The 22,052-nt window shown below is 31.8% G+C and overlaps 1 protein-coding gene and 1 long non-coding RNA gene across 2 annotated transcripts; one reads left to right on the forward strand and one right to left on the reverse strand.

The window, feature by feature from the left end:
- Positions 1–1,232: 1,232 nt before the first annotated feature.
- On the reverse strand, positions 1,233–21,653 carry LOC146931922 (uncharacterized). The gene is made up of 2 exons (XM_085703502.1): positions 19,336–21,653; positions 1,233–1,610 (listed from the first exon to the last, which is right to left on the reverse strand). The coding sequence occupies exon 1, from the start codon at positions 20,922–20,924 to the stop codon at positions 19,407–19,409; it is 1,518 nt and encodes a 505-aa protein (XP_085559628.1). The 5' UTR covers positions 20,925–21,653; the 3' UTR covers positions 1,233–1,610; positions 19,336–19,406.
- LOC146931923 (uncharacterized) lies at positions 2,833–6,593 on the forward strand. The gene is made up of 3 exons (XR_015006882.1): positions 2,833–3,145; positions 4,692–4,878; positions 5,417–6,593. It is a non-coding gene; the product is annotated as an uncharacterized LOC146931923 (long non-coding RNA).
- Positions 21,654–22,052: the final 399 nt, after the last annotated feature.

Here is a 22,052-nt window from a genome sequence, read left to right on the forward strand (position 1 = left end):
ACTTAAGCTAAAAAAATACTTGAAGTACAAGTTTAGCAAACAAGCATAAGTCCATACAAAGCAAGACATACCATCTCTGAGGTTATATGATGGTGAAATGCAAATTAATTACTGTGAAATTACACTTGTTATTTAATAATTGACAGGACATTAGCAAGACATACAATAATATTTAACAGGAAAATTAAAACAAATTAATTACTGTGAAATTACATTTGACATTTATAAAATTTGTTATTAAATTTAATATATTGTCATTAATTTTTTGACAAAATATATGCTACACTATTAGAAGATCATTAAACATGATTAATTAACAGTAAAACAATTAAAGAAAACTGCACAAACCACTTAATTAAATTTATATAGCAAAAATGTAACAGGTTACAAAAGCTAGCTTTCTCTGCTTAATTAGTAATATTCCAGTTCAGCTCAATTCCTCATTGGCCCTTATATCAATCAAAAAGGTGATAAGATGATTCCAGTGTTCCATGTCTCAACCATTCAATCAGATCAAGAAGAGTGTACGTATGTATGAGCTTGGGCTCAATTGTTTTTTCAAGATAAAAAATGTATACATACATGGGAGAATATGAATGTAGGATGTATACATTCGTAAAAACATAGTTGTAACGCAAAAAATGTTATCTCACTCTATTAATGAATTTAGGCGGCACAAGATGGGGTTTTTTAAGAGTGCCAACCTAGTTGAAATGTGTGAGTTTCGATACTTATCTTTTCTCTTGATTTATCGGGAAAAAAATACCTCAAAATTCAACATATATTCGTTTTATATTGTTTTTGTTGTATAAACATGAATCAAGTCATTGTCTCAACTCTCAAATATAATTACTTAGATTAATTGAACTTCTATTTAAAGACAATAACTTTAATTGTAATTGAAGTTTTGAACGATTTTCAAATATCGAACCACTTACACCATATGGTACATTTCTTTCCCTAGCATTAATCGCCTTCAAATCCTTGTCCTATACTCATTGATTTCACAACTTCCTCTTACCTTCTCTCCACTACTTTTATTGAGCCCACTCTAGAATGAATTATCTCTTTCTTATTCTAAGGCCAACATAGCCTGTACACAGTTCAACAAAAACTCTATTAAAGACAAATAGTGACAAATACTTTTTCACAAAATTTTCAAACTAACTATATAAATACGATAGCTTAGTAGTATTGCATATATCTTGTTATGAATTAGGACAAATTTGAACCACTAAAAAATGGTGACAAAATTACAAATGTTACAGTGTGTATATACTTCAAAATTAGATGACTTTATTTTTATCTTATTCACTTGTCACCTTATACAAATGGAATGGTCTGCATGATCCAATCATAAAAAAGAACAAAATAAATAATATAGACATTAAGAAAAGGAATAAAATAAAAGAATAAAGTGGTAAGGTAAGAATTGCTTCTTTATCAGTAAACTTTCCTACCACCTTTTTTCCAGATATCTCCATGATGATTTTCTTGCCCAATTTCCATATTGTCCAAGGAGTATTATACACTACCAGCATTTTTCACACCTCAAACTATACACATTTTCCTTCCACAAGTGACATAGAGACTGCAGTTTGCTGGAAAAGCTGACAATAAAAAAAAAATTAATCATAAAAATGGGGAAAATAATTCATTTGGTCTAAACTATTTTTTTTAAGGACATTTGGTCTAAACTTGTACTACATTATCTGCATCATCCTGAACAAATTGAACATCCGTGTGACTTTTGCTTCTATGATACAATGACACTAACACTGACACTGAGATATTGATCTTTTGTTTTTTTTTCTCAATTTGGGTAGTGTTATTAATTAAATGAACAGATTCAAAAATTACAAAGTTCTAGTGTGTCATTTCCCATTGTTAACCGGTGCTCAAGAATTAATAAATAAAAAAACTTAATAAAAATTACTGCATTTTGTACTCAAAAATTTACACCATTTAATGGTTGATTTTTTTGACAAAAGATCTTAATAGTTTTAGGAGTTTTTAGGAGTTTTAGGAGTTTTTTTTTTTTTTAAATTCTGATTATTTAACCGCTGGTACAAACACTAATCTTCAAATGACAATGACAATTACAACTACAATTGTTTCCTTTTCACCGTTAGAGTGTGTTCAAAAGTATGGAGAACGTGCAAAGTACTTTGATCAAATACTAAAAGATTTCTTTCAACTTAATCAGATATTTTGTGTTCGAATTCAACCGGATGTTTTTTTTTTTTTTGAAAGAACCGGATGTTTTGTTCACAACAAAAAAAGGAATAGTGTGCACTCAACACTTATTTAACCTTTCTCAGATTCAACCCTAACAAGCTGCTATAAAGTCTTTATTCATTAATCAACATTTAATATATTTTATTGACCCATTTAATATATATCAAAACCCTTATATACATGGAGCTATTTCAAGGCAGCTGTTTTGCTGATGTGGCAATTTATGGGCAATTTAGAGTTAATTTTCTGGTTAAAAGTTTTTAATAGGGAGTGGCCCGCTTAATAATCCATCATTATGTCTAAGAATAGGTAAGTACAGCTATTAACATATTTAATATCAGATTTGGCTTATATTGACTATGTGAATTGTATCTGCGTCGTATTCCGTGTGGTTTAGCTATAGTTGATTGGACTGATATCTGAAAAAGTAATGATGCTACATGCAACACAAAAAAAAAATATTATAAACTATATCCTACAGACGCTCCACCAATAAACAAATAAATAAAATATATACACAGCTTAATATCTATATATGTATCTATATATAGCATTCCATTCATCTTCATTTTCCTTCCACTTTGTTTTCATTGTTTTGCCAGATCTCTTTTCCTGCCTGCATATTCAACATGTTTCTTTGGAGTTCTCTTATGTTTTCTTTCCCTGCAGAATATTGTGATGAAGGAGGGGGTTATTAGAAAAGCTATTACAAGAGAAAGTGATTAAAGACAAACAACATATATGAAGGAATACAAGAAATTGATTACTGTTGCCAACCACACTACTATAACATCTTCATTCTTTTATTTTCACATATGCAAAGATATGAAGGAATACAAGAAATTGATTACTGCTCCCAACCACACTACTTTAACCTCTTCATTCTTTTATTTTCACATATGCAAAGGTATTCATCAAATTTATGCTATACATCATTTAATGGTTTTCATTTAATCATACATGAAGCTGGATTATTTATTTTCACTAAATCATACAAAGAGTATTAAAATTTAAGACACAAATATAAAAACCAAAATTAAATTTTGCCAAGATTAGGCTTCCCACAGTGTTGTTGAATATACGCTAATCACTCCAAACTAATTACTCCAAACTGCAACACTATGAACAAAGATAACTATAGCTAAAAACAATTGCTATTTACTTTTTAACCTATCATTTGATGGTATTCATTAAATTTATATCGCCCTCTTCATTTTTGCAAATGGCAGCCCTCATTATGAAAGCAAATGATTTATTTTCTCTAAATTGTATGAAAAGAAGACTTTATTAGGAAAATGTAAAACCTACATGCATTCTTTAAACATATTCATCCAAAAAAAAGTTATCACTTTTGATGAAGGACCTAGACTATCAAAGATGAAATTCGAAACAAAACACTAATCCAATGTATCAACAAAAATGGTATTATGGCTTCTAATAATGAAACAACATACATGTTCAAAATAGCAAAGGGGGATTTGTGAATTATACATAAATTGGTCCAAAGATCAAATAAAGCCATAGAATAAATCTAACTCATGGTAAATTATAAGATCTGTAGCCTTTAAATATAAGGGTTGCAGAAAAATTAGAACTTTAGGTTTTTCAGTAAATATGACACTTTAAATAGACAGAGTTTTAGCCTTAATGGGTCATGTATAAAGTCAGTAACGAACCAAAATTTGACATCATTGATTTTTCTTACTAATAATAATAGTCACCTTTTTTCCTTTCTACTATATATTGCAGTGTTGCATAACCCAATCATACTCATAGATTGATTAAGGCATTTAATGTTGCTAAAAAAAATCTGCATAAAGCATCCTAATTTTGCATAAAGCAATTAACAAGTTTTAAATTTAATTTGATTTTTTACAAGTAAGCATTCCTTTTAAGAGGCTAAACAACAATAAATTAGTTTATGAGTATGATTGGGGGAAGCACTTCAATATAATAGAACTTATAGAAGAAAAAAAATAGAAGAAAAAAAATTTCAGGGCTTTAGTATGAAGGGGTCGTAGGAACTTAAAAAGAAAATTATAGAACTTTTGCTCTAAAAGGTTTGATCTTTTTACAGTTCTTATATGAGCGCGTTTATTTGGGTTTGGCTTAATCAATGATAATCTTAACAGACTACTTGGTTGTTTTTTCACTGTTGGTTACAATTTTTAGTGAGTTGGTCATAAAAATATATGAATCAATTTGTTTTTAGGCTAGCCAAAAGATTAAAAACAATCTAAAATAAAAATAATAGTACCTTCATAGCTGCTATAAGGCAACGTTTCCTTATCTTTGTGAATTTCCTCCAAGAATTAAAGTCCAATATGTTCTGTCTGTTAGTTCTTCAGCTTTCCCACATACACTATACTACCTTCGGTCATATGCATCTCAAATAGTTGTTTTCTCCAAACCCACCCAAATGGTTTTGGTGATGAATTTTTCTCTTCTTGCAGATTTATAATTCAAAGAGTTCTTTGGGATTAGAAGTCCTTCAGATCAATACTTGAAAGAGTTCTTTGTGAATTCTGAAAGGAACAATTGAGCCACTGACATCCCTGCATCATAAGCCAACCAGCAGAGTAAAGAATGCATTCCTAATTGCCTGTTAGGGAAGTAAAATATACATGAAATAAAACCAAGGTATACATACTCTTTTGAGAGAAACAAAAATAAACATAATAATAAATAACAAAATTAATGAATTATTTTTTTTCATTAATGTTTTAACAAAAATAAGTTAAAAATCTATTTTTTCTATCCACATTAATAAATCATTTAAATGGTAGAAAAAAATATTAAACTCAGTTTACACATGAAATTAAAAAAAATTAATTCTTTTTTTTCTATCATGTAAATCATTCCTTTTATTGATTTTATTATAGATCTGAGATTAACCAAAAAAATAGATCTTTGAAAACAACAAAGAAATTATTTACCAAAAATTATTTTCCAGTAAAACATAATTATTTTTGTTGGCTTATAACCAATTCTGTTTACTCACAAGAACCACATAAACAAATCAAAACCTTTTTTTGTCCTTTGATAAATGTGATTTTGTTGTTGCATGTATCAAATAAGTAGTGATGAAGAAATCCATTTCATATGATTACGGATATGAATATAAAAGCTGACCTTAAAACCCTTTGATTTGTTGTTGTTGTTGCATGTGTGAAAGAAGTAGTCCATGATGATGTAGGTCCAAAAGAGAGCTTACCTGATGAAAGCTTCCAGATCTGCTGCAAAACTCCATGACTGAGATCAAATTTGGTCAAAAATGGGAATTATAGAATTTTGTTAGTTGTATTATGTTTTATGAAACAGCCATTGAAGATTCCATATCATAAAGAAGTACATTGATTGACCAGCACACAACAAAATTTTAGTTATATTAAAAGAGATTTTTTTCAAAAAAGAAAAAACAAACAATGAGTTGTAATTTTTGTTAAATTAAAAAAAAAAAAACAGTGATCCTATAGAAAGAAAAAAAAAACATTTTGTTGATTTACAAAGAAAAATATTATTATTCACCGGTAGAAAAAACCTTCTTTTTGTGGTAAAGAAAGCGTTCTATTTTTGCAAACGAAAAACAAAACAAAAAAACTTCAGACGGGGTCTTCAAGGAAATTGCAATAAAAAAGCTTCCTTTTCAAAATCCAGTAAAAGGATACCAAAATAATACCAGTAGTATTAGATCTAAAAAATCCTAAAACAGATTCATTAATCTACAAAAAAAAAAAATCTTACAAGAGAATCACATCAAATTTCATCTTTCGAACGTTATCGTTGTTGCAAGTTTGTTGAAGAAACTGACGCTATTGATGTCCCCTAAAAAAGTTGCTCGGCCATAATTTGTGGTGGGTTTTGTTGTGGATGCTTAGAGTAAGCAAAATATCACTTTGATTTTTGCAGAGGAGGCTCACGGTGGCTGAAAAATCAGAGAGAACTAAGTTGGACTCAAAATTCATACTTTCCTTGATCTAAAAATAAATAAGTGGGTTTTGTAGAGGAAAATGAGCCGATAAGAATAGTGGCTTTATTTATATGTATAGCGGTCGGAGTTAGTTGCAGGTGAAGAGAGAAGGAGGGGTTTTGGTGGTTTGTGGGGAAGACAAGAAGAAACGGCGGAAAGAGAGAGAAGAATTTCTTCTGTCTTTGGTTTAATGGGAAATTAATATTAGGGTTTGTTATGGAAAAGTTATCTATTGGGCTTTTTTTAGAAATGTGTTGGACTATTTTTTACAGAGTTTGAGCCTATCCTATTTTTATTTTATTTTTTTAAATTGTTTTTTAGACTAAATTATTTGCTACTATCACACATGGAAATGACATTCAATACATCTAATCATAGTTAACTATAGTTTTCTCTTTCGAAACCAACAGTAGTTAACTACTCTTAAGAGTATTTTGGTCATTTCTATGTGTGTAATATCAAATTATTTAGTGTAAACAACAAAAAAAAAAATCTTCAAAAATTATCCTCCTATTTTTTTCAACTATAATTTTGTTTTTGAAGATTGATATTTATTCTTTATTATCTTTAATCATATTTTTTAAGGGTCCTTTAATCATATTCTTCAATGTGAAAGTCCTCTTTTAAAATGATTATTATACACATAACAAGTTGGTAAACATATTCTAAAATTGAATAGGTCAATGACTATTACACACTTGAAAAATTGTTGTTGCCAAAAATCTATGCAATACAAAAAAGTCTGCATAACATAAGAAAGAATTTAAAAATTATTATTATACTCATAACGAGTCGTCACTAATACAACTTTTAAAATAATTAATATGCACATTATAAGTTGTCATTGCTTCTCTCAACAAAAAAAAAGTTGTCATTGCTAAAAAAATTCATGTGACATGTCATCACTAATACAAATTTTAAAATAATTATTATACATGGGACGAATTGTCACTATACACGAGTGATGTTCTTATTACTAAAAAAACTTAAAGTAATTATAATACACGAGTCATGTTGTCATTGATAAAAGTATAAATTTTTAAATAATTATTATTCACGGGATGAGTCGTCACTATACAAAAGACATGTTCTCAATGATAAAAACTTAAAGTAATTATAATACAAGGGTCATGTTGTCAATGATATAAATTTTAAAATAATTATACACTCGACATGTTGTCAATGATAAAATTTTAAAATGATTACTATACACACAACAAGTTGTCATTGATAAAAAAATTAAAATGATTATCATACACTTTAAAAATTAGTGTTGCTAAAAATTTAAAATTAGAAAAATTATTACCGCTAAAAACATTGTTGTTTATAACATTGTTGTTTAAATTTGCATATAAAAAATTTCGTTATTTTATAAATCATTCAAAAGTAGTAACTTTTTCTTCTAAAACAACAACTATTTATTCAAAAGTTTTATATTTAATAATAAATGTACAAGTTTCAATAAAAAAAATCTATTTTAAACTTCTTAACATGTGCAAATCTGCACATGATAGAAAACCCTTTTTTTTAATAATCGTTGTTGTTATCCAACATTTTATATTAAAAAATGTTGGATAACAAAAATAATAATAATAATTTGTTTAATTTGTATACATTTCAACTGTTTACAAATACTTAATGTCAAGTTTATACTACACAAATTCGTTCCGGACCAATCAGTACCCTTGCGGATGCTATTAATAAGGTTGTTATTAATATTTTCATACACAAATCATACCAGGAGTCATATCTAAGTCGGTAACTAACCAAAGTTTCATTTTATAAATTGAAACCACCATTTTTAATTTGCATATGAACTGTAAAACATGTACCATTTCTAATCGTTTAGCTCCTGGTTCTTTATCCCAAAAAAAAGCTTCTTGTGTCCTTCTCATGAAAATACATTCTAAAAGAAATTAAATATTGACAAATTGCACCACCTTCATCGCGATACCCATTCTCTATATACACATACAAATCAAAGCATCAATGATATTTAAGATGGCAATCAACTTGAGCATGATGGTGTGATAGAAACTAGGTAGAAGACAAAGGTAAGGTGGGAATAACACATAAAGATTGTTTCTCTCGCCTCTTTCTTCTCAGATCAGCGAAGAAACAAAAAGAGGTGGGGCCCATGGCTTTTTAATCTATCGCCCCTATTTCTCTGATGCACCATGCAAGAGAAAGATCAAACTTCTCCCCTTGTTCTCTCTACTCTATTTCTCTCTCGCCTATTTCTCACCAACCAAACACACCATTAAAATAATTATTATGCACTTGACATGTTACTATAAATGTTCTTGTCAAAAAAAAATGTTACTATAAATGTGACATGTTATCATCGATAAATAACTTTAATTATAGTACACGGTCCATATTGTCATTGATATAAATTTTAAAATAATTATTATACTTGGGACAAGTCATTGCTAATACACACAACAAGTTGGCAAACATATTCTAAAATTGTATAAGTCGATAATTATTATACACGGAATATGTTTTCAGGGATAATGTTTTAAAATGATTACTATACTCATGTCAACTTGTCGCAAATAAATTTTTAAAATGATTATCTTACACTTGAAAAAGTGATGCTGTCAAAAATATAAAAATTATCATTATACACAAGACAAATCGTCACTAATAAATATTTTAAAATAATTATTATACACGGGACGATTCGTCACTATACACGAGAGATGTTCTCATTTATAAAAAAAAAAACTTAAATTAATTATAATACACGGGTCATGTTGTCATTGATATAAATTTTATAATAATTATTGTACACGGGATGAGTCGTCACTATACATTAGACACGTTCTCATTGAAAAAAACATAAAGTAATTATAATACACGGGTCATGTTGTCATTGATATATATTTTAAAATAATTATTATACAAATGACGAGTCGTCACTATATACGAGACATGTACTCATTGATTAAAAACTAAAAGTAATTATAATACACAGACCATGTTATCATTGATATAGATTATAAAATAATTATACACGGGATATTTTCTCACCGATAAAGTTTTAAAATGGTTACTATATACTTAAAAAATTATTGCTGCTAAAAACTTAAAAATTAGAAAAATTATTGCTGCTAAAATTGTTGTTGCTAAAATTCTATACAATTTAAAAAAGTCTACACAATATAAGAAAGGAATAATTTGCTAATACTGAAAAGTTAAAAATAATAATTATACGTGAAACTTGTTATCAATGATTATTATACTCGTGACAGGTTGTGACAAATAAATTTTTAAAATGATTATTTTACACTTAAAAAATTGTTGCTGTCAAAAATATAAAAATTATCATTATACCCAGGACAAGTCGTCACTAATTTAAATTTTAAAATAATTATTATGCCCATGAAAAGTTGTCAACGATAAAAAAATGCATGTGCCATGTCATCACTAATACAAATTTTAAAATAATTATTATACACGTGACGAGTCGTCACTGTACACGGGACATGTTCTCATTGATTAAAAACTTAAAGTAATTATAATACACATGTCATGTTGTCATTGATATAAAATTTAGAATAATAATTATACACAGGACATGTTGTCACTGTGAGATTTTCAAAATGATTATTATACACATGACATTTTTTTTGATGACAAATATACACATGACATGTTGATAAACATATTTTAAATTTATATTAGTCGATATTTTTTTTAGGAGAAAAATCATATAAGTTTATAACATTGTTGTTTAAATTTGCATATAAAAAATTTCGTTATTTTATAAATCATTCAAAAGTAGTAACTTTTTCTTCTAAAACAACAACTATTTATTCAAAAGTTTTATATTTAATAATAAATGTACAAGTTTCAATAAAAAAAATCTATTTTAAACTTCTTAACATGTGCAAATCTGCACATGATAGAAACCCCTTTTTTTAATAATCGTTGTTGTTATCCAACATTTTATATTAAAAAATGTTGGATAACAAAAATAATAATAATAATTTGTTTAATTTGTATACATTTCAACTGTTTACAAATACTTAATGTCAAGTTTATACTACACAAATTCGTTCCGGACCAATCAGTACCCTTGCGGATGCTATTAATAAGGTTGTTATTAATATTTTCATACACAAATCATACCAGGAGTCATATCTAAGTCGGTAACTAACCAAAGTTTGACATCATTACTTTTTCTTACTAATAATAGTTTCAATTTATTTCCTTTTCTATTATACTCCCTCCGAGGAAGAGCTTTGAACAGCTTCGACCGCCGCCATAACCCAGCACAACGGACCAAGAAGGAACGAGGAAGAGGCACCGACGCGTTTGAGATCGTGAGATCCAAACACATTTCAAACAAGAACCAAAAAATAACTGCGGCCGAGATGAAACAGCACCAGATCAAGAAAAGTTGGTGGTGCGGATGGTCGACGCCACTCGTTGCACCACCAGTTGCAACTTCTACATCTTAAAAGGATAGATTTGGTGAGGGGAGATGAAGGCGGTAGGTACTGTGTTACAGAGAAGTCAGATAGAAGGGTTCTATCATGTATCAAATTCATCACCGTCAACCATAAATCTAATCCATCTTAAGAAAATCGAGGAGGAGGAGATCGAACACTAACTTAATAATGATAAATAAAAAGAAGAAGAATTGAAGAGAAAAAAAAGTTAGTTAGTACAGAAGAAGTGTGAGGTCAGAGAGTTGTGGGAATGTTCCAATTAGTTAGAGGTGGACTTTAATTCTTTTAATGAAGACATGTACGGAAATGGTGGTTGGTGAGAAGGCTGATTTGATGGAGAAGATGAAAGGTCTGAAAACGGTGGTTGCTGAGAAGGTTGATTCAAGTTGAAAGAAGAAAATTTCGAAAATGGGCGTTGCTCAGAAGCTGATGGGTGATGCGATGAAGGAAAATAATGGAATGGAGGACTTTGCTTTGAGTGATGGAATAAGTCAGAACCAAGGAGAGAACATGGGTACAGTGAAGATGCCTGACAATGTTTTCTCAAAGTAAGTTTTTTTTCTTCAGGGTTTTGAAATAAATATAGTTGTTGACACTGTTAAATGTTGTATTTATGGTTTAGGGTCACTTCTTTATTATTTGTTACTTTGTCCTATTTGTTTTAGGGTATCAGTGGACCGCATACTACATATCAGATTCCATTACAAGGGTTATTTCACAGGTGACCTTTAAATTGACTATAAAAGAGGTGAAGTGTATGAGTTGGAAGGTGGTTGAGACATATATGAGATTACTCTATTGATTTTGATAAACTTGTCCAAAATAAACTAGGGTACTCAGCTGACTATAAACTCTGGTGGCCAATCCCCTAACCGATTGCAACCAAACCGATTAAGAGATCGAGGTGCCACAAATCTACGGTACCCGGATTGCAGCTGTTTGCTGCAGTGAACGTGCAGACCGTCTGTCGAGATTCGCCCACAAGTTATTAGTTCCCTTCCTATCCCGGGTCTCAACAGGAAACGGCTATGAATACGTTTTGCCCGTTAAGTGAAGTCGCAGCCCCCTGTACTACTGCTCCCCGCCATCTTAGTTCTTGTCCAATCGAGGGTCCTCCACCTCCCCCGAGGTGTAGGCGCTCCGAGCAGCCCCGCCTGCAAATTCGGCCGATCAGACTCGACATTTTCGGATGGTGTAACCTTTTGCGAATTCCATAGCTCTCAGAATTCCGGGTAACTTGTGTCTCATTCCTCGACAACCGTAGAGGTTCGCGAAGATTTCCATTCTCGGAAACAGATCACTCGGTATTTTCTCAATACCACCTATGTTACTCGAGAAAATGCCAGAAATCTGGCTAATATTCTGAGAAATTCATTAGATTCCTGTAATGAGCTGAGCTAGGATCATTTAATATCCTAGCGTTTAGCCTCGGTGCGCGTACACGCGTACGCGTGCACCGAGTGAGTTATCTGCTTCTAAGTGTAAGTGGCTTTCAGGAAGGAAAGCCTACTTTTTTAACAGGCTAACCGACTTTGAGGTCGTGTTAGCCGACTAATAGAGGCAATATTTTGCAGAATAAGGCCCCTTAAAAGGGGTCGGTAATATCCTGTAATCTCTGGATTCCTTAACTCCCCGATGCGAGAGGCATGGAATGGGCACTACGCCCTTATATCGAGTTCTGTAATATTCCTCCTTCTAGGGAAGGAGCTGTAATCGAGATTTAGTCGATAAATCGTTGATTTTCGACTTTATCTAGTTTCTTGTTTGCATTGCACACTCCTGTATAGGATGGTATTTTATACCCCCTCCGGGGGGGAGGGGCCAAGCTCTGCCTTGGTCCATCACCGGGATAGGTGTTTGGAGCTCTTTCGGAAACTAGGGGAATGCAGGTGTAGTGACTGGTCCGGGTGGACCAGTCACTTAAACCGGTTAACATTCCCCGATCTTGTCACAGGAGCCGTTCCCCTGTCGTAAAACAGGGGCGGAGGGCTCCTTGTGTTTCGAGAGAAAATTGTTGCAGTTGCACGCCTGAAGCGTGCGCGGGCGCAAAGCAAGAGAACGGGCGCAAAGCCAGAAAAACCGGGCAAAAGAAAATTCCATGTTAATGGATTTTCTTTCCTGAGAAAGGGTTGGTGGGTGGTCTTAAGTTGCTTAAAATTGATAAGGATGTCATTAGGTTTGACAACCAAAATCCTGATAGTAATGTGATAATTGATTACATTAATATTGCTATTTTTTAGGATTAATTAACATGAAGCTCTCTAAATTGTAGGAAATTTACATTTCTTGACAATTATACCAAAGTTGTGGCCCATTGTGGATGCTGAACCACTTCTCCCACCATATGTTAGAAGGGCTCCTGATAGGCCTAAAAAACTGAAAAGAAAGACTAATGATGAACCCAAAATTTCAACAAGGATGAAAAGAGACCAAAATAATGTTATGTGCAGTAGGTGTAAGGTCTTAGGTCACAATCAAAGGAGTTGTAAGGGAAAGACTGCAACTGATAGAATGATCCCAAAGGGTGGGAACAAGGTAATTCGATGTCTGTAAACTGCTTGCTTATGTAAAATGGTATTTGATTGCTAATGAATATGTACTGATGTATGTTATAATTTGACTAAATAGGATAACACAGAACTGAAGCATCCTGGTTATTCATCTTGCACCAAAATTGGGACCAAAGCTAGAGCAAGACTGGGACCAAAGCTACCAGCAAAACAATCACAACAATTGGCCCCAAATCTGTTCAAACTGATTCTCAACAGATGCAGTCTCAAACTGCCAATCAAACTGTGCAATATGTGTCTGCTAATGTTCAATCACCAAGGAGGAGTGCTAGGAAGAGGAAAATGGATGAGTTTGAGGCACCTGAGACTCAACAATCTGTCAACAAGCCTTAGATTGTAGGATTTCAAAATTATGTAATGTGCTATCTTTTTTTTTATTTCAAAGCACAAATGTTGCTTAAGACTTAATTAAGTCTTAAGCACTTATGTTGCACGCCCTTTATTTTTTGTTGTTAATCTGGTTGTAATCAACTTATGTTATAAGCACTAATGGAACAACCATTTGTTTTATGTTGCCTAATCATATTGTAGTGTATTTCATCATTTTTGGTGTGGGTTGTGTTTATTTTTTGACCATGTGAAGGTGCCAAAATTGGACCTGCATATTTTTACAGGTTGTAAAGTGATTTTTATTTTAAGGTACAGAGGTTGGAAGATTGGTTTATTATGCTAAACAAAGTCATAATACTTAATTCATTAATTTTCATTCATTGTTAAACAAAGACAAGAAATTATTTCAAAACTGTAAACAGAGATTGTTTATGGAGAAGAAGAAAGAATAACAATGAAGATTTGGGTGTGGCAGAAGAAGAACAATGGAGGTTTTTGGGTATTTATGGAGAAGAAGATGAGAAATAGATCACGTGAGATTTTTACTTATTTATTATTATTTTTACACCTCATTTGTTTATGTGTCAACTTGTTTATGAAAAGAAAGCGCCATGTCAGTTTTGACTGAGTTAAAATCAAGGGGGACCATGGATTTGCAAAGGGGGTAAAACTTAAAGGACCAAAAGTGTTATTTTTAAACTTGGGGAACCAAAATCACATGTTTGTGAAACTTGGGGGACCAAAAGTGCATTTTAGCCAAAAAATTATAAAATCTAACACAACTTTCTAGTGTTTTGTTGTTATAAACCTAATGTTTAAATTTAGAATAAAGACACAATGTAATGTCTCATAATTTACATCATATTCATATGATATTTGTTGAAAATTTTGTATTAAAACTACAAACAAAAATATAAATATGATTGACGTTATCGCTATATTTTATAATACGTGAGTGTTTTTTTAGGGAATAACACATTAATGTTAAATATATTTATCTTGCAAGACGTGTGAAATTAGTGTACCACTTTTAAACAGTTTTCATTTGCGAATCAATTAATTAAAATATAATTTTGTGTCGATTTTGTGGGATGTCATATCAATGTAAAAAACATCAGTTGACGGAAGGGCATGCCTTTGTAGATCTTTCAAACTTTAATGCATTTGAATGTTATTCCAATTCATCATTTTATTTGACTTTTGGTGATGAATAATTTTTTCTAATATAATAAAAAATACTACATATTTGATCGTAGCAATGTTTTTTATTTTTGAAGAAATCAAAATGATATATATATATATATATTGACTATCTTCCCAGTATAAGGCGTACCTTCGAAGACAGCCTAAAAATACACCAAGAGTTTAGTAACAAGTAGCAAAATTAGCCAATACCCGCACATAAGAAAGGGTTTTTGCCCCAATTATGAAAACCATAACGAAAAACCGCAACATTAGTTTTAAACCACCAAAAGGAAAGAAGCTTTACGTTCTCCTGAAGTTGTGCAAGAGAAGTTTGTTTACCATAGAAATTTCTGTCGTTCCTTTCCTTCCATATAACCCAAGTAGTAGCAAACCAAATCAAATGCATAAGTGAGCATCTAGATTTTGCAAACCCTGTAGAGTAATGATCCACAATATGAGATGGACTGAATTAACACCAAGCCAGTTCCTAACAAACTGCCAAATTTTACCGAAAAAATCACAAGAGAAAAATAAATGATCTGCTGATTCCTGAAGACCGCAACCAGTAACACAAAGCTGAGCCTCCGATGGAATTATGCCTTGACGGACCAAGTTCGATTTAGAAGGCAATCTGTTCCAAAACAAGCGCCAAAAGAACACAGAAACCTTCAAAGGAACATCCTTCCTCCAAAGAACAGCCGCAGGTACATGGACATGTTGTGGCATCACAGTTGTGAGCAACCGATAGGCCCCACTAACTGATTACCCATTGACTGCATTAGGAATCCACCTCCACCTATCGTCGGTATCAACCTGCAACATAACAGTTAGCAATAAATTCCTACACTCCACTGCCATTTCATCCTCCCATGTTCACAACCTCCTACGCCACTTCAAAGCCTCCCCTCCCTCCTCCCACCCCCAATCGAACATTGGCGCCACAATAGAAAATTTATTTTCAGATAATTCATACAAACAGCAAAATTTATCACACAGAGGGACATCACTAACCCACCTATCCAACCAAAACAATGTACTTACACCATTACCGACCTTAAGGCCTAAGTTGTCAGAAAACCAACTACCAATCACTGAACCACCCCCTATCTTGTTATGTAATTAATGTGTTTTGTTTCGTGATATTTAAATTTTAGATGTTCTAGATGATTAATGAATCAGAGACATATGATTGAAGAATAGAGGTATTGTTGTATTGGTTCTGTTGCTATCTTGCGGGTGTAGGGTCATTGTATTAAGAACAAATGTTGTTTTATTATTAACCTATGGCCACTGTTATTTGGTCTTTAGCTAGAATAAGTTCCAAGGCTTCTTTGGTTTCTTTTTTTGCCATTTATTTTTTAGGCAGCTAAGGTTTTTGGTTGGATTCGTGTTATTGGTTTTTTTCTTCCTTTTACTGTTAGCTAGAGCCTGTTTGTATTTATACCTGCTTGTGCACTAATTCCTTTGTAAGGCTTTCGCCTAATACTGCTGTACTGTACCTTGGTGTCGTTTCTGACCTTGTAATATTATAAGTTAGTCATCTATTTAGTATTTTTGATTTTGGATTTGTCATTTTAGATTATGTGATCCGTTTCTGCTCATTAGGTGGATCAGCGTTGTGTTCCATGTTATTCTTATGAATTTTCCGTAATTAAGACTTTAGAGGTCGTCTTTTTTAAATTTAATAGTTACTTTGCATCTTTTTCATCTTTTGTCCAATCACTCGAAGTTTAACATTTTTTAAATATTGATTTCCATTCGTTCTATAATTTCATCACGTGATATGCCTCAATTTTATTTCTGAAACCTTGATGCATCATAATCTTTTTCTTATTCTTGTATTAATAAATTAAAATATTAAATATATTTTTTTTTGATATTGGTGTTGGTTTGTGTAATCAAATCAATAGGGACAAAAGCCGTGCAACGCACGGGTAATGATATCCTAGTTTTTCATACAAATGTGTTACTCAACATGCTCTCCTCGACCTATATCAAAATCATTATGGAAAACGTTACAATAAATTGAATAAACTCTTTCATCTCAAACAAACTACACTTCCTAGTTTTTTTATGTTTTCCTGCCACTTGATCAAAACAATTTGTGATTCTGCCGGCCAGACAGTCTAGACAAACACTGTTCATATTTTTGTCACAACTGGAACTGAGGTACAAAAGTTGCTGCTTAGCAATTTACTTTATGTGTAATAGAGACAAGAATTGTTCCCTGATCAATAAGCATGATGACACAAAACCACTCAATTTCATCACCAACTTATTGCACTCATCACTGACTCTTTAGTTTCAATTCACTAAGGAATCCATATTTTGTTGAAGCAAAGCATATAATCAAACAATTTTGACCATTAAATTGATGTTGGGTGGTTCACATTCCAATTTCACCATATTTGCTTTTAAATACATTTATAAGTATAAATCAAATCCATTAGATCGAACGATCGAGATTTATAACTACGAAAATGTCTGACTATATAAAATATGTTTGCTTACAACCCCTCTAGAGTGTAGACTAGAAGTTTGGATTTGGATTGTCTAAAGTTAGCTGACTACGCAATCACGTCGTTAATATATCGATAGTTCATGGATCGAAATATAAAAATCCAGATTTTCTTAAAATATCAAAATCTACATTGAAATTTGAATTGACAAGTCTAACAACCACTAATATTGATGGGTAATGTGTGGGTTGCTGACTTGGTGCAATTCAAATCTCTCTATTTCCGATAGTCATTTTCTTCTTCCAATTTTAATTCCACATTATGTATAAGGAAAGAGAATCATTATATACGACTATAGAGTATAGACTAGATAATGACATTGGCAGACCCAATTGAACTTGTATTATGTACTCCAAAAAAATTCTAGTCGACTCTTAATTTAATTACTCATCGAAAAATCTTTTTGCAATCCTCGTATAGTAGCATAGCATTATCTAATTGTAATGATTCCACAGACCCTACAGTGCTGTTCTTATGTGTATGGTGAGTCCACATGATAGAGCAGGAGCTAGCTAGTATAATATCGGTGTGGTCCTCTAATACACTTCAACAGGGAAAAGAATTCAATAAGCAACACCATAACCATATATAGTAATTGGCATGAAGGAAAAAACATACAAATTCTTCTACTACACTTCAACAGGGAAAAGAATTCAATAAGCAACACCATAACCATATATAGTAATTGGCATGAAGGAAAAAACATACAAATTCTTCTACTATTAGAACTACGTATCAGACACGTACACATGGCACAATTATATGCTTTTTCTACCTTAAGTGTTTGGCGACCTTACAACCACCTCAACCCACAATTTTATCTTCAATTAATTAAAAATAAGTTTACAAACTCATAGTTCTTCAAATTAATTATCACTTATCTCAACTTTTTCATCAAAGGATATTGGTCTCTTCCATGTTTAACTAAATTTTGAAGTGTTAAATCTTTTGACAAACAATTTTGTTATTCGTTTCGAGAAATTAATCTTTGTATTTACACATGAGAATACTCCATTTATAAAAATTAAAATTACCTCAAGTCAAATGTTCACGTTCAAGAACAATCTTCTAAATGATGAGGTTAGAAACAAAACATACTAGTATATTTTAATTTTTTTATTTTTAAAACGAAATAGTAAAAATGGTGAAACACACACAATTGCAAGATCTTGAGTTCAAACATGATGAAGATGTTCAATCTAACAATATCGACATTGCCACTTGAATTAGATTTTATTGACACATTTTAACATGTTTTTCACAACAACAAAAAAAAAATAACAAAACATAGATTTTTGTCTTAGGTGCCGCACACACATCACATGATGAATTGACTAAAAAACTGAATTTTATGTTGGGGATACACATGACTTACTTACTTGGTGCTTTAGCAAAGTTAGTTGGACCAAAAAACAAAAAACGTTTATTTGTAGCTTCAAAAGAAAACCACTTGTATTCAACCTTCGAATTACCTCTTCCACCACTATGGACTCTATTAATTTATGAAAGTACTCCATAGGGAACAATTGTGGAGTGATTAAAGTTACAAAGCAATGGAAAGTTAACTAATATTCATAGAAACTTTGAATGTTGAATCCAATTTTCTCATAATCACGCGTCCCAAAAGATTAGCTAGTCACACATTACAAAGAGGAACTTACTTTGATCTTCAATATGAAATACTAATCTAATAATACTATATTTAGCAAATTTATTTTGTGAATTATTAAAAAACAACCATGTTTTTTTTGAGGATGAGAAAAATATTGATATCGCTGAAAAAGAAAAACATGTAAAAACAAATATTTGGAATATTGATTGAATCAATGAAAGGTGAAACCAAAATTTCAATGGAATGAAGAGACTATGAAATTGTCATGTTCCATACATGAAAGTAAAAACAGCTACCTCATACCAAATAAAAGATATACTAAATTGTTAAAAGAACAAAAACAAAAATCATTAACCCACATGGCTTTCTGTACATTGCAAATGCTTTCATCATATGTGATAATGCCAACAAAAAAAAACATTCTTAAAATTCAAGATATTCATTAAGGTACCTCAATAGAAGAAGATGCTTCAAAAAATGATGTAAAAGTAAAAACCAAGATAACCCATTTAGTCATTTTCCTTATTCATCAACAGGAGCAGGTAGATTGAGATCAATCAAACAAGGAACAGCAGCAGCAGCAGCTTGTTTGATCACAAAAGTGTTCTCTTCAGATCCTCCAACAAAATGTGATCTTTTATGTCCTCCTAATGCTTGTCCTGACCTGAAAATTTTGTAGCAAATTGGACATTCATATTCTTTGCTTTTCTTTGACTTCAACTTCTTCTTATTCTTACCCTTGTTGCTTGATAATTTCTTTCTATTCACAGCTTTACTGGTATGAGATTTTGCAGCAGGAAAAGAATCGCTTTCTGAACTGTTTTCTTCATCACTCTCAACATCTGTTGTTGAATCATAAGAAATGTCATTTTCCTTTTCATAACCAAAAAACTCATATTTCATACTTTTGCTGCCATTCTCATAGATTTCTTCATTTTTGTTGCTAAAAGAAAATCCTTCAAAGTTTGCTTTCTTTCTCGAATCGAACTTTGTATCATGATCCAAATCCTTATCCATCGTACCTGATTTCTTAAACATAGTTGTTACATTGTTATTGTATTTGCTTCTAATATCCTCAAATCCAGATTTATCTGCTTCCACCTTAGGCCTCTTGAATTCATAGCTTGAAACACTTGAATCTGCAAATTTGATCTTCTTTGAACCATATCTGAAATCCCTCGAATCCGAATTATTCAAAACACCGATCCCAACCATCTTCAGCTTCTTCTTCTTCTTCTCCGCAACAACCTCACGAGCATTATTAGCTACAAATTTGTTGCCATTTCTGATAACAATCTTCGATTTCGTCTCAAGAACAATCTCATTGTTATTATCAGAAGATTCAGAAACAAAACGACCCTTATGACCAAAAAAATCTCTAGACAACAACATCAAACACCTAGCAACCTCTTCTTGTTGTTCCTGTTCCATCTCAGAAACAGATGAAGAACCACCATTAACAGAAGAAGAAGAAGGTTGTTGATTTGAAAGAGTAATAGACTTGAACCTAATTCTTCTCTTAGATTTCCTTAGATTCATTGTTGTAGCAGCAACACAAACATCATCATCATCAGTATCATCAGATTGAGTATCCTCCTCCATCATAGCCTTGTTGATCTTCTTCTCTTTCTCAGAATGAGAAGCCATGTGACCACAAAGTGCTTTCAATGAAGGAAAACCTTTCCCACATTCTTTGCAAAATTTGATCATTTCATTTTGTTCCAATGTGGTTGCAGCAGTAGCAGCAGCAGCATGATGATGATGATAATGATGATGATGAGAATGCACAAACCTCATTGTTTTCTTGGGATTTTCTCTTAGACCATAAAGGTTTCCACCATCACCAGCACCAGCACCGGCACCGGCACCACCAGCAGCAACATGCTCAGCAGCATCACCAGCAGCAGCAGCAGCAGCAATAGCAGCAGCATTATTTCTTTCTTCTGTCATGTGTGTTCTGATGTGACCACCAAGAGACTTCCCACAAGGAAACCTCTTGAAGCAATATTTGCATACAAACTTCCTATGTTTCTCTTCCATGGTTTGGTTAATAATATTGAATCTGATCTAGATATATATTATATTATTTCATGAAGTTGATTTGCTTGGTGTGTTGAATGAGGTGGTGGTGATGATGATCAGAATTCTTCCTCAGAAGATGTGACAGTTGTATAAGTACAAGATCCGACCCACAAAAAAGGGAGAGACCCCTTCATTTCCGTTTCCCAATAGAATGATCAATCAAAAAAATTAATTAAATGGGCTTATGGTAAAATTAAAAATAAAAAAAATAAAAATGGAATTTTTATTGAAGAAATTAATGGGGTTGCTTGCCACAAACAATGGGGTTAAGTGATATTAAGAGCTACTAATAACCATAAGTATGACTCTTTCTTTTGTTTGTGTTAGTTGGAGGAGAATTCCATGCATGAAAGCAACAAGTTGATTAATTAGGAAAATTAAATTAATTAAAAAGAATAAAAAAAAAGTGTGATAGGTGGCACGTGTAGTGTTGTGAGAATCATTAGAAGAGATAATTTGAACGGCCAAGATTTTGTGTTAGTTTTGGAGAACTCTAGAGTCTAGCAGCCTTTTAGGGAGTACCATATATGCACATCAAAAATGAAGCTTCCAATACCAAAACTATGTCTCATAAATTGACAACTTGCTTGCTTCTGATCTTAAAGCATCAGAATCTGCAACCGTTTGTTTATAATTTCAACTTTTGTTTGTATCAAAAAAAATAATTTCAACTTTTGTTTTTAACTTAAATTTTAGTACAAGTCTTTTTCTAATCACTAGTATAATGGTGTAGCTGACTAAATCACCATTCTCCTAATGTCGTCCCTTAAACTTTTGAATATATTTAAAAAATTATATACCGTACATTATTTGATTAATTTGGCCTATTCTCTTAATTAATTGATTGAAGTTCCACATGAAGTCCATTTCATGACCTTGCTCGAGCTAGGAGATATTTCATTTTTATTATCATAGTATTTCTCAAGTCTGTTACTACAAGAGATTATAAAATTCAAGGTTTTTTTTTTTGGTACGTTATTCATGTTTTGCTTTTAATGTATTAATGAGTAACGTAAATTTTAAAATGAAAGGTAAACCTTAACTTGGTAAGTTCATACTCGTATTTGAATGTTAAAATTTTCAACT

This window comes from Medicago sativa, chromosome 4 (genome assembly GCF_051527215.1).
Source record: "Medicago sativa cultivar Bolivia chromosome 4, Bolivia_mono, whole genome shotgun sequence".
NCBI lineage: Eukaryota > Viridiplantae > Streptophyta > Magnoliopsida > Fabales > Fabaceae > Medicago > Medicago sativa.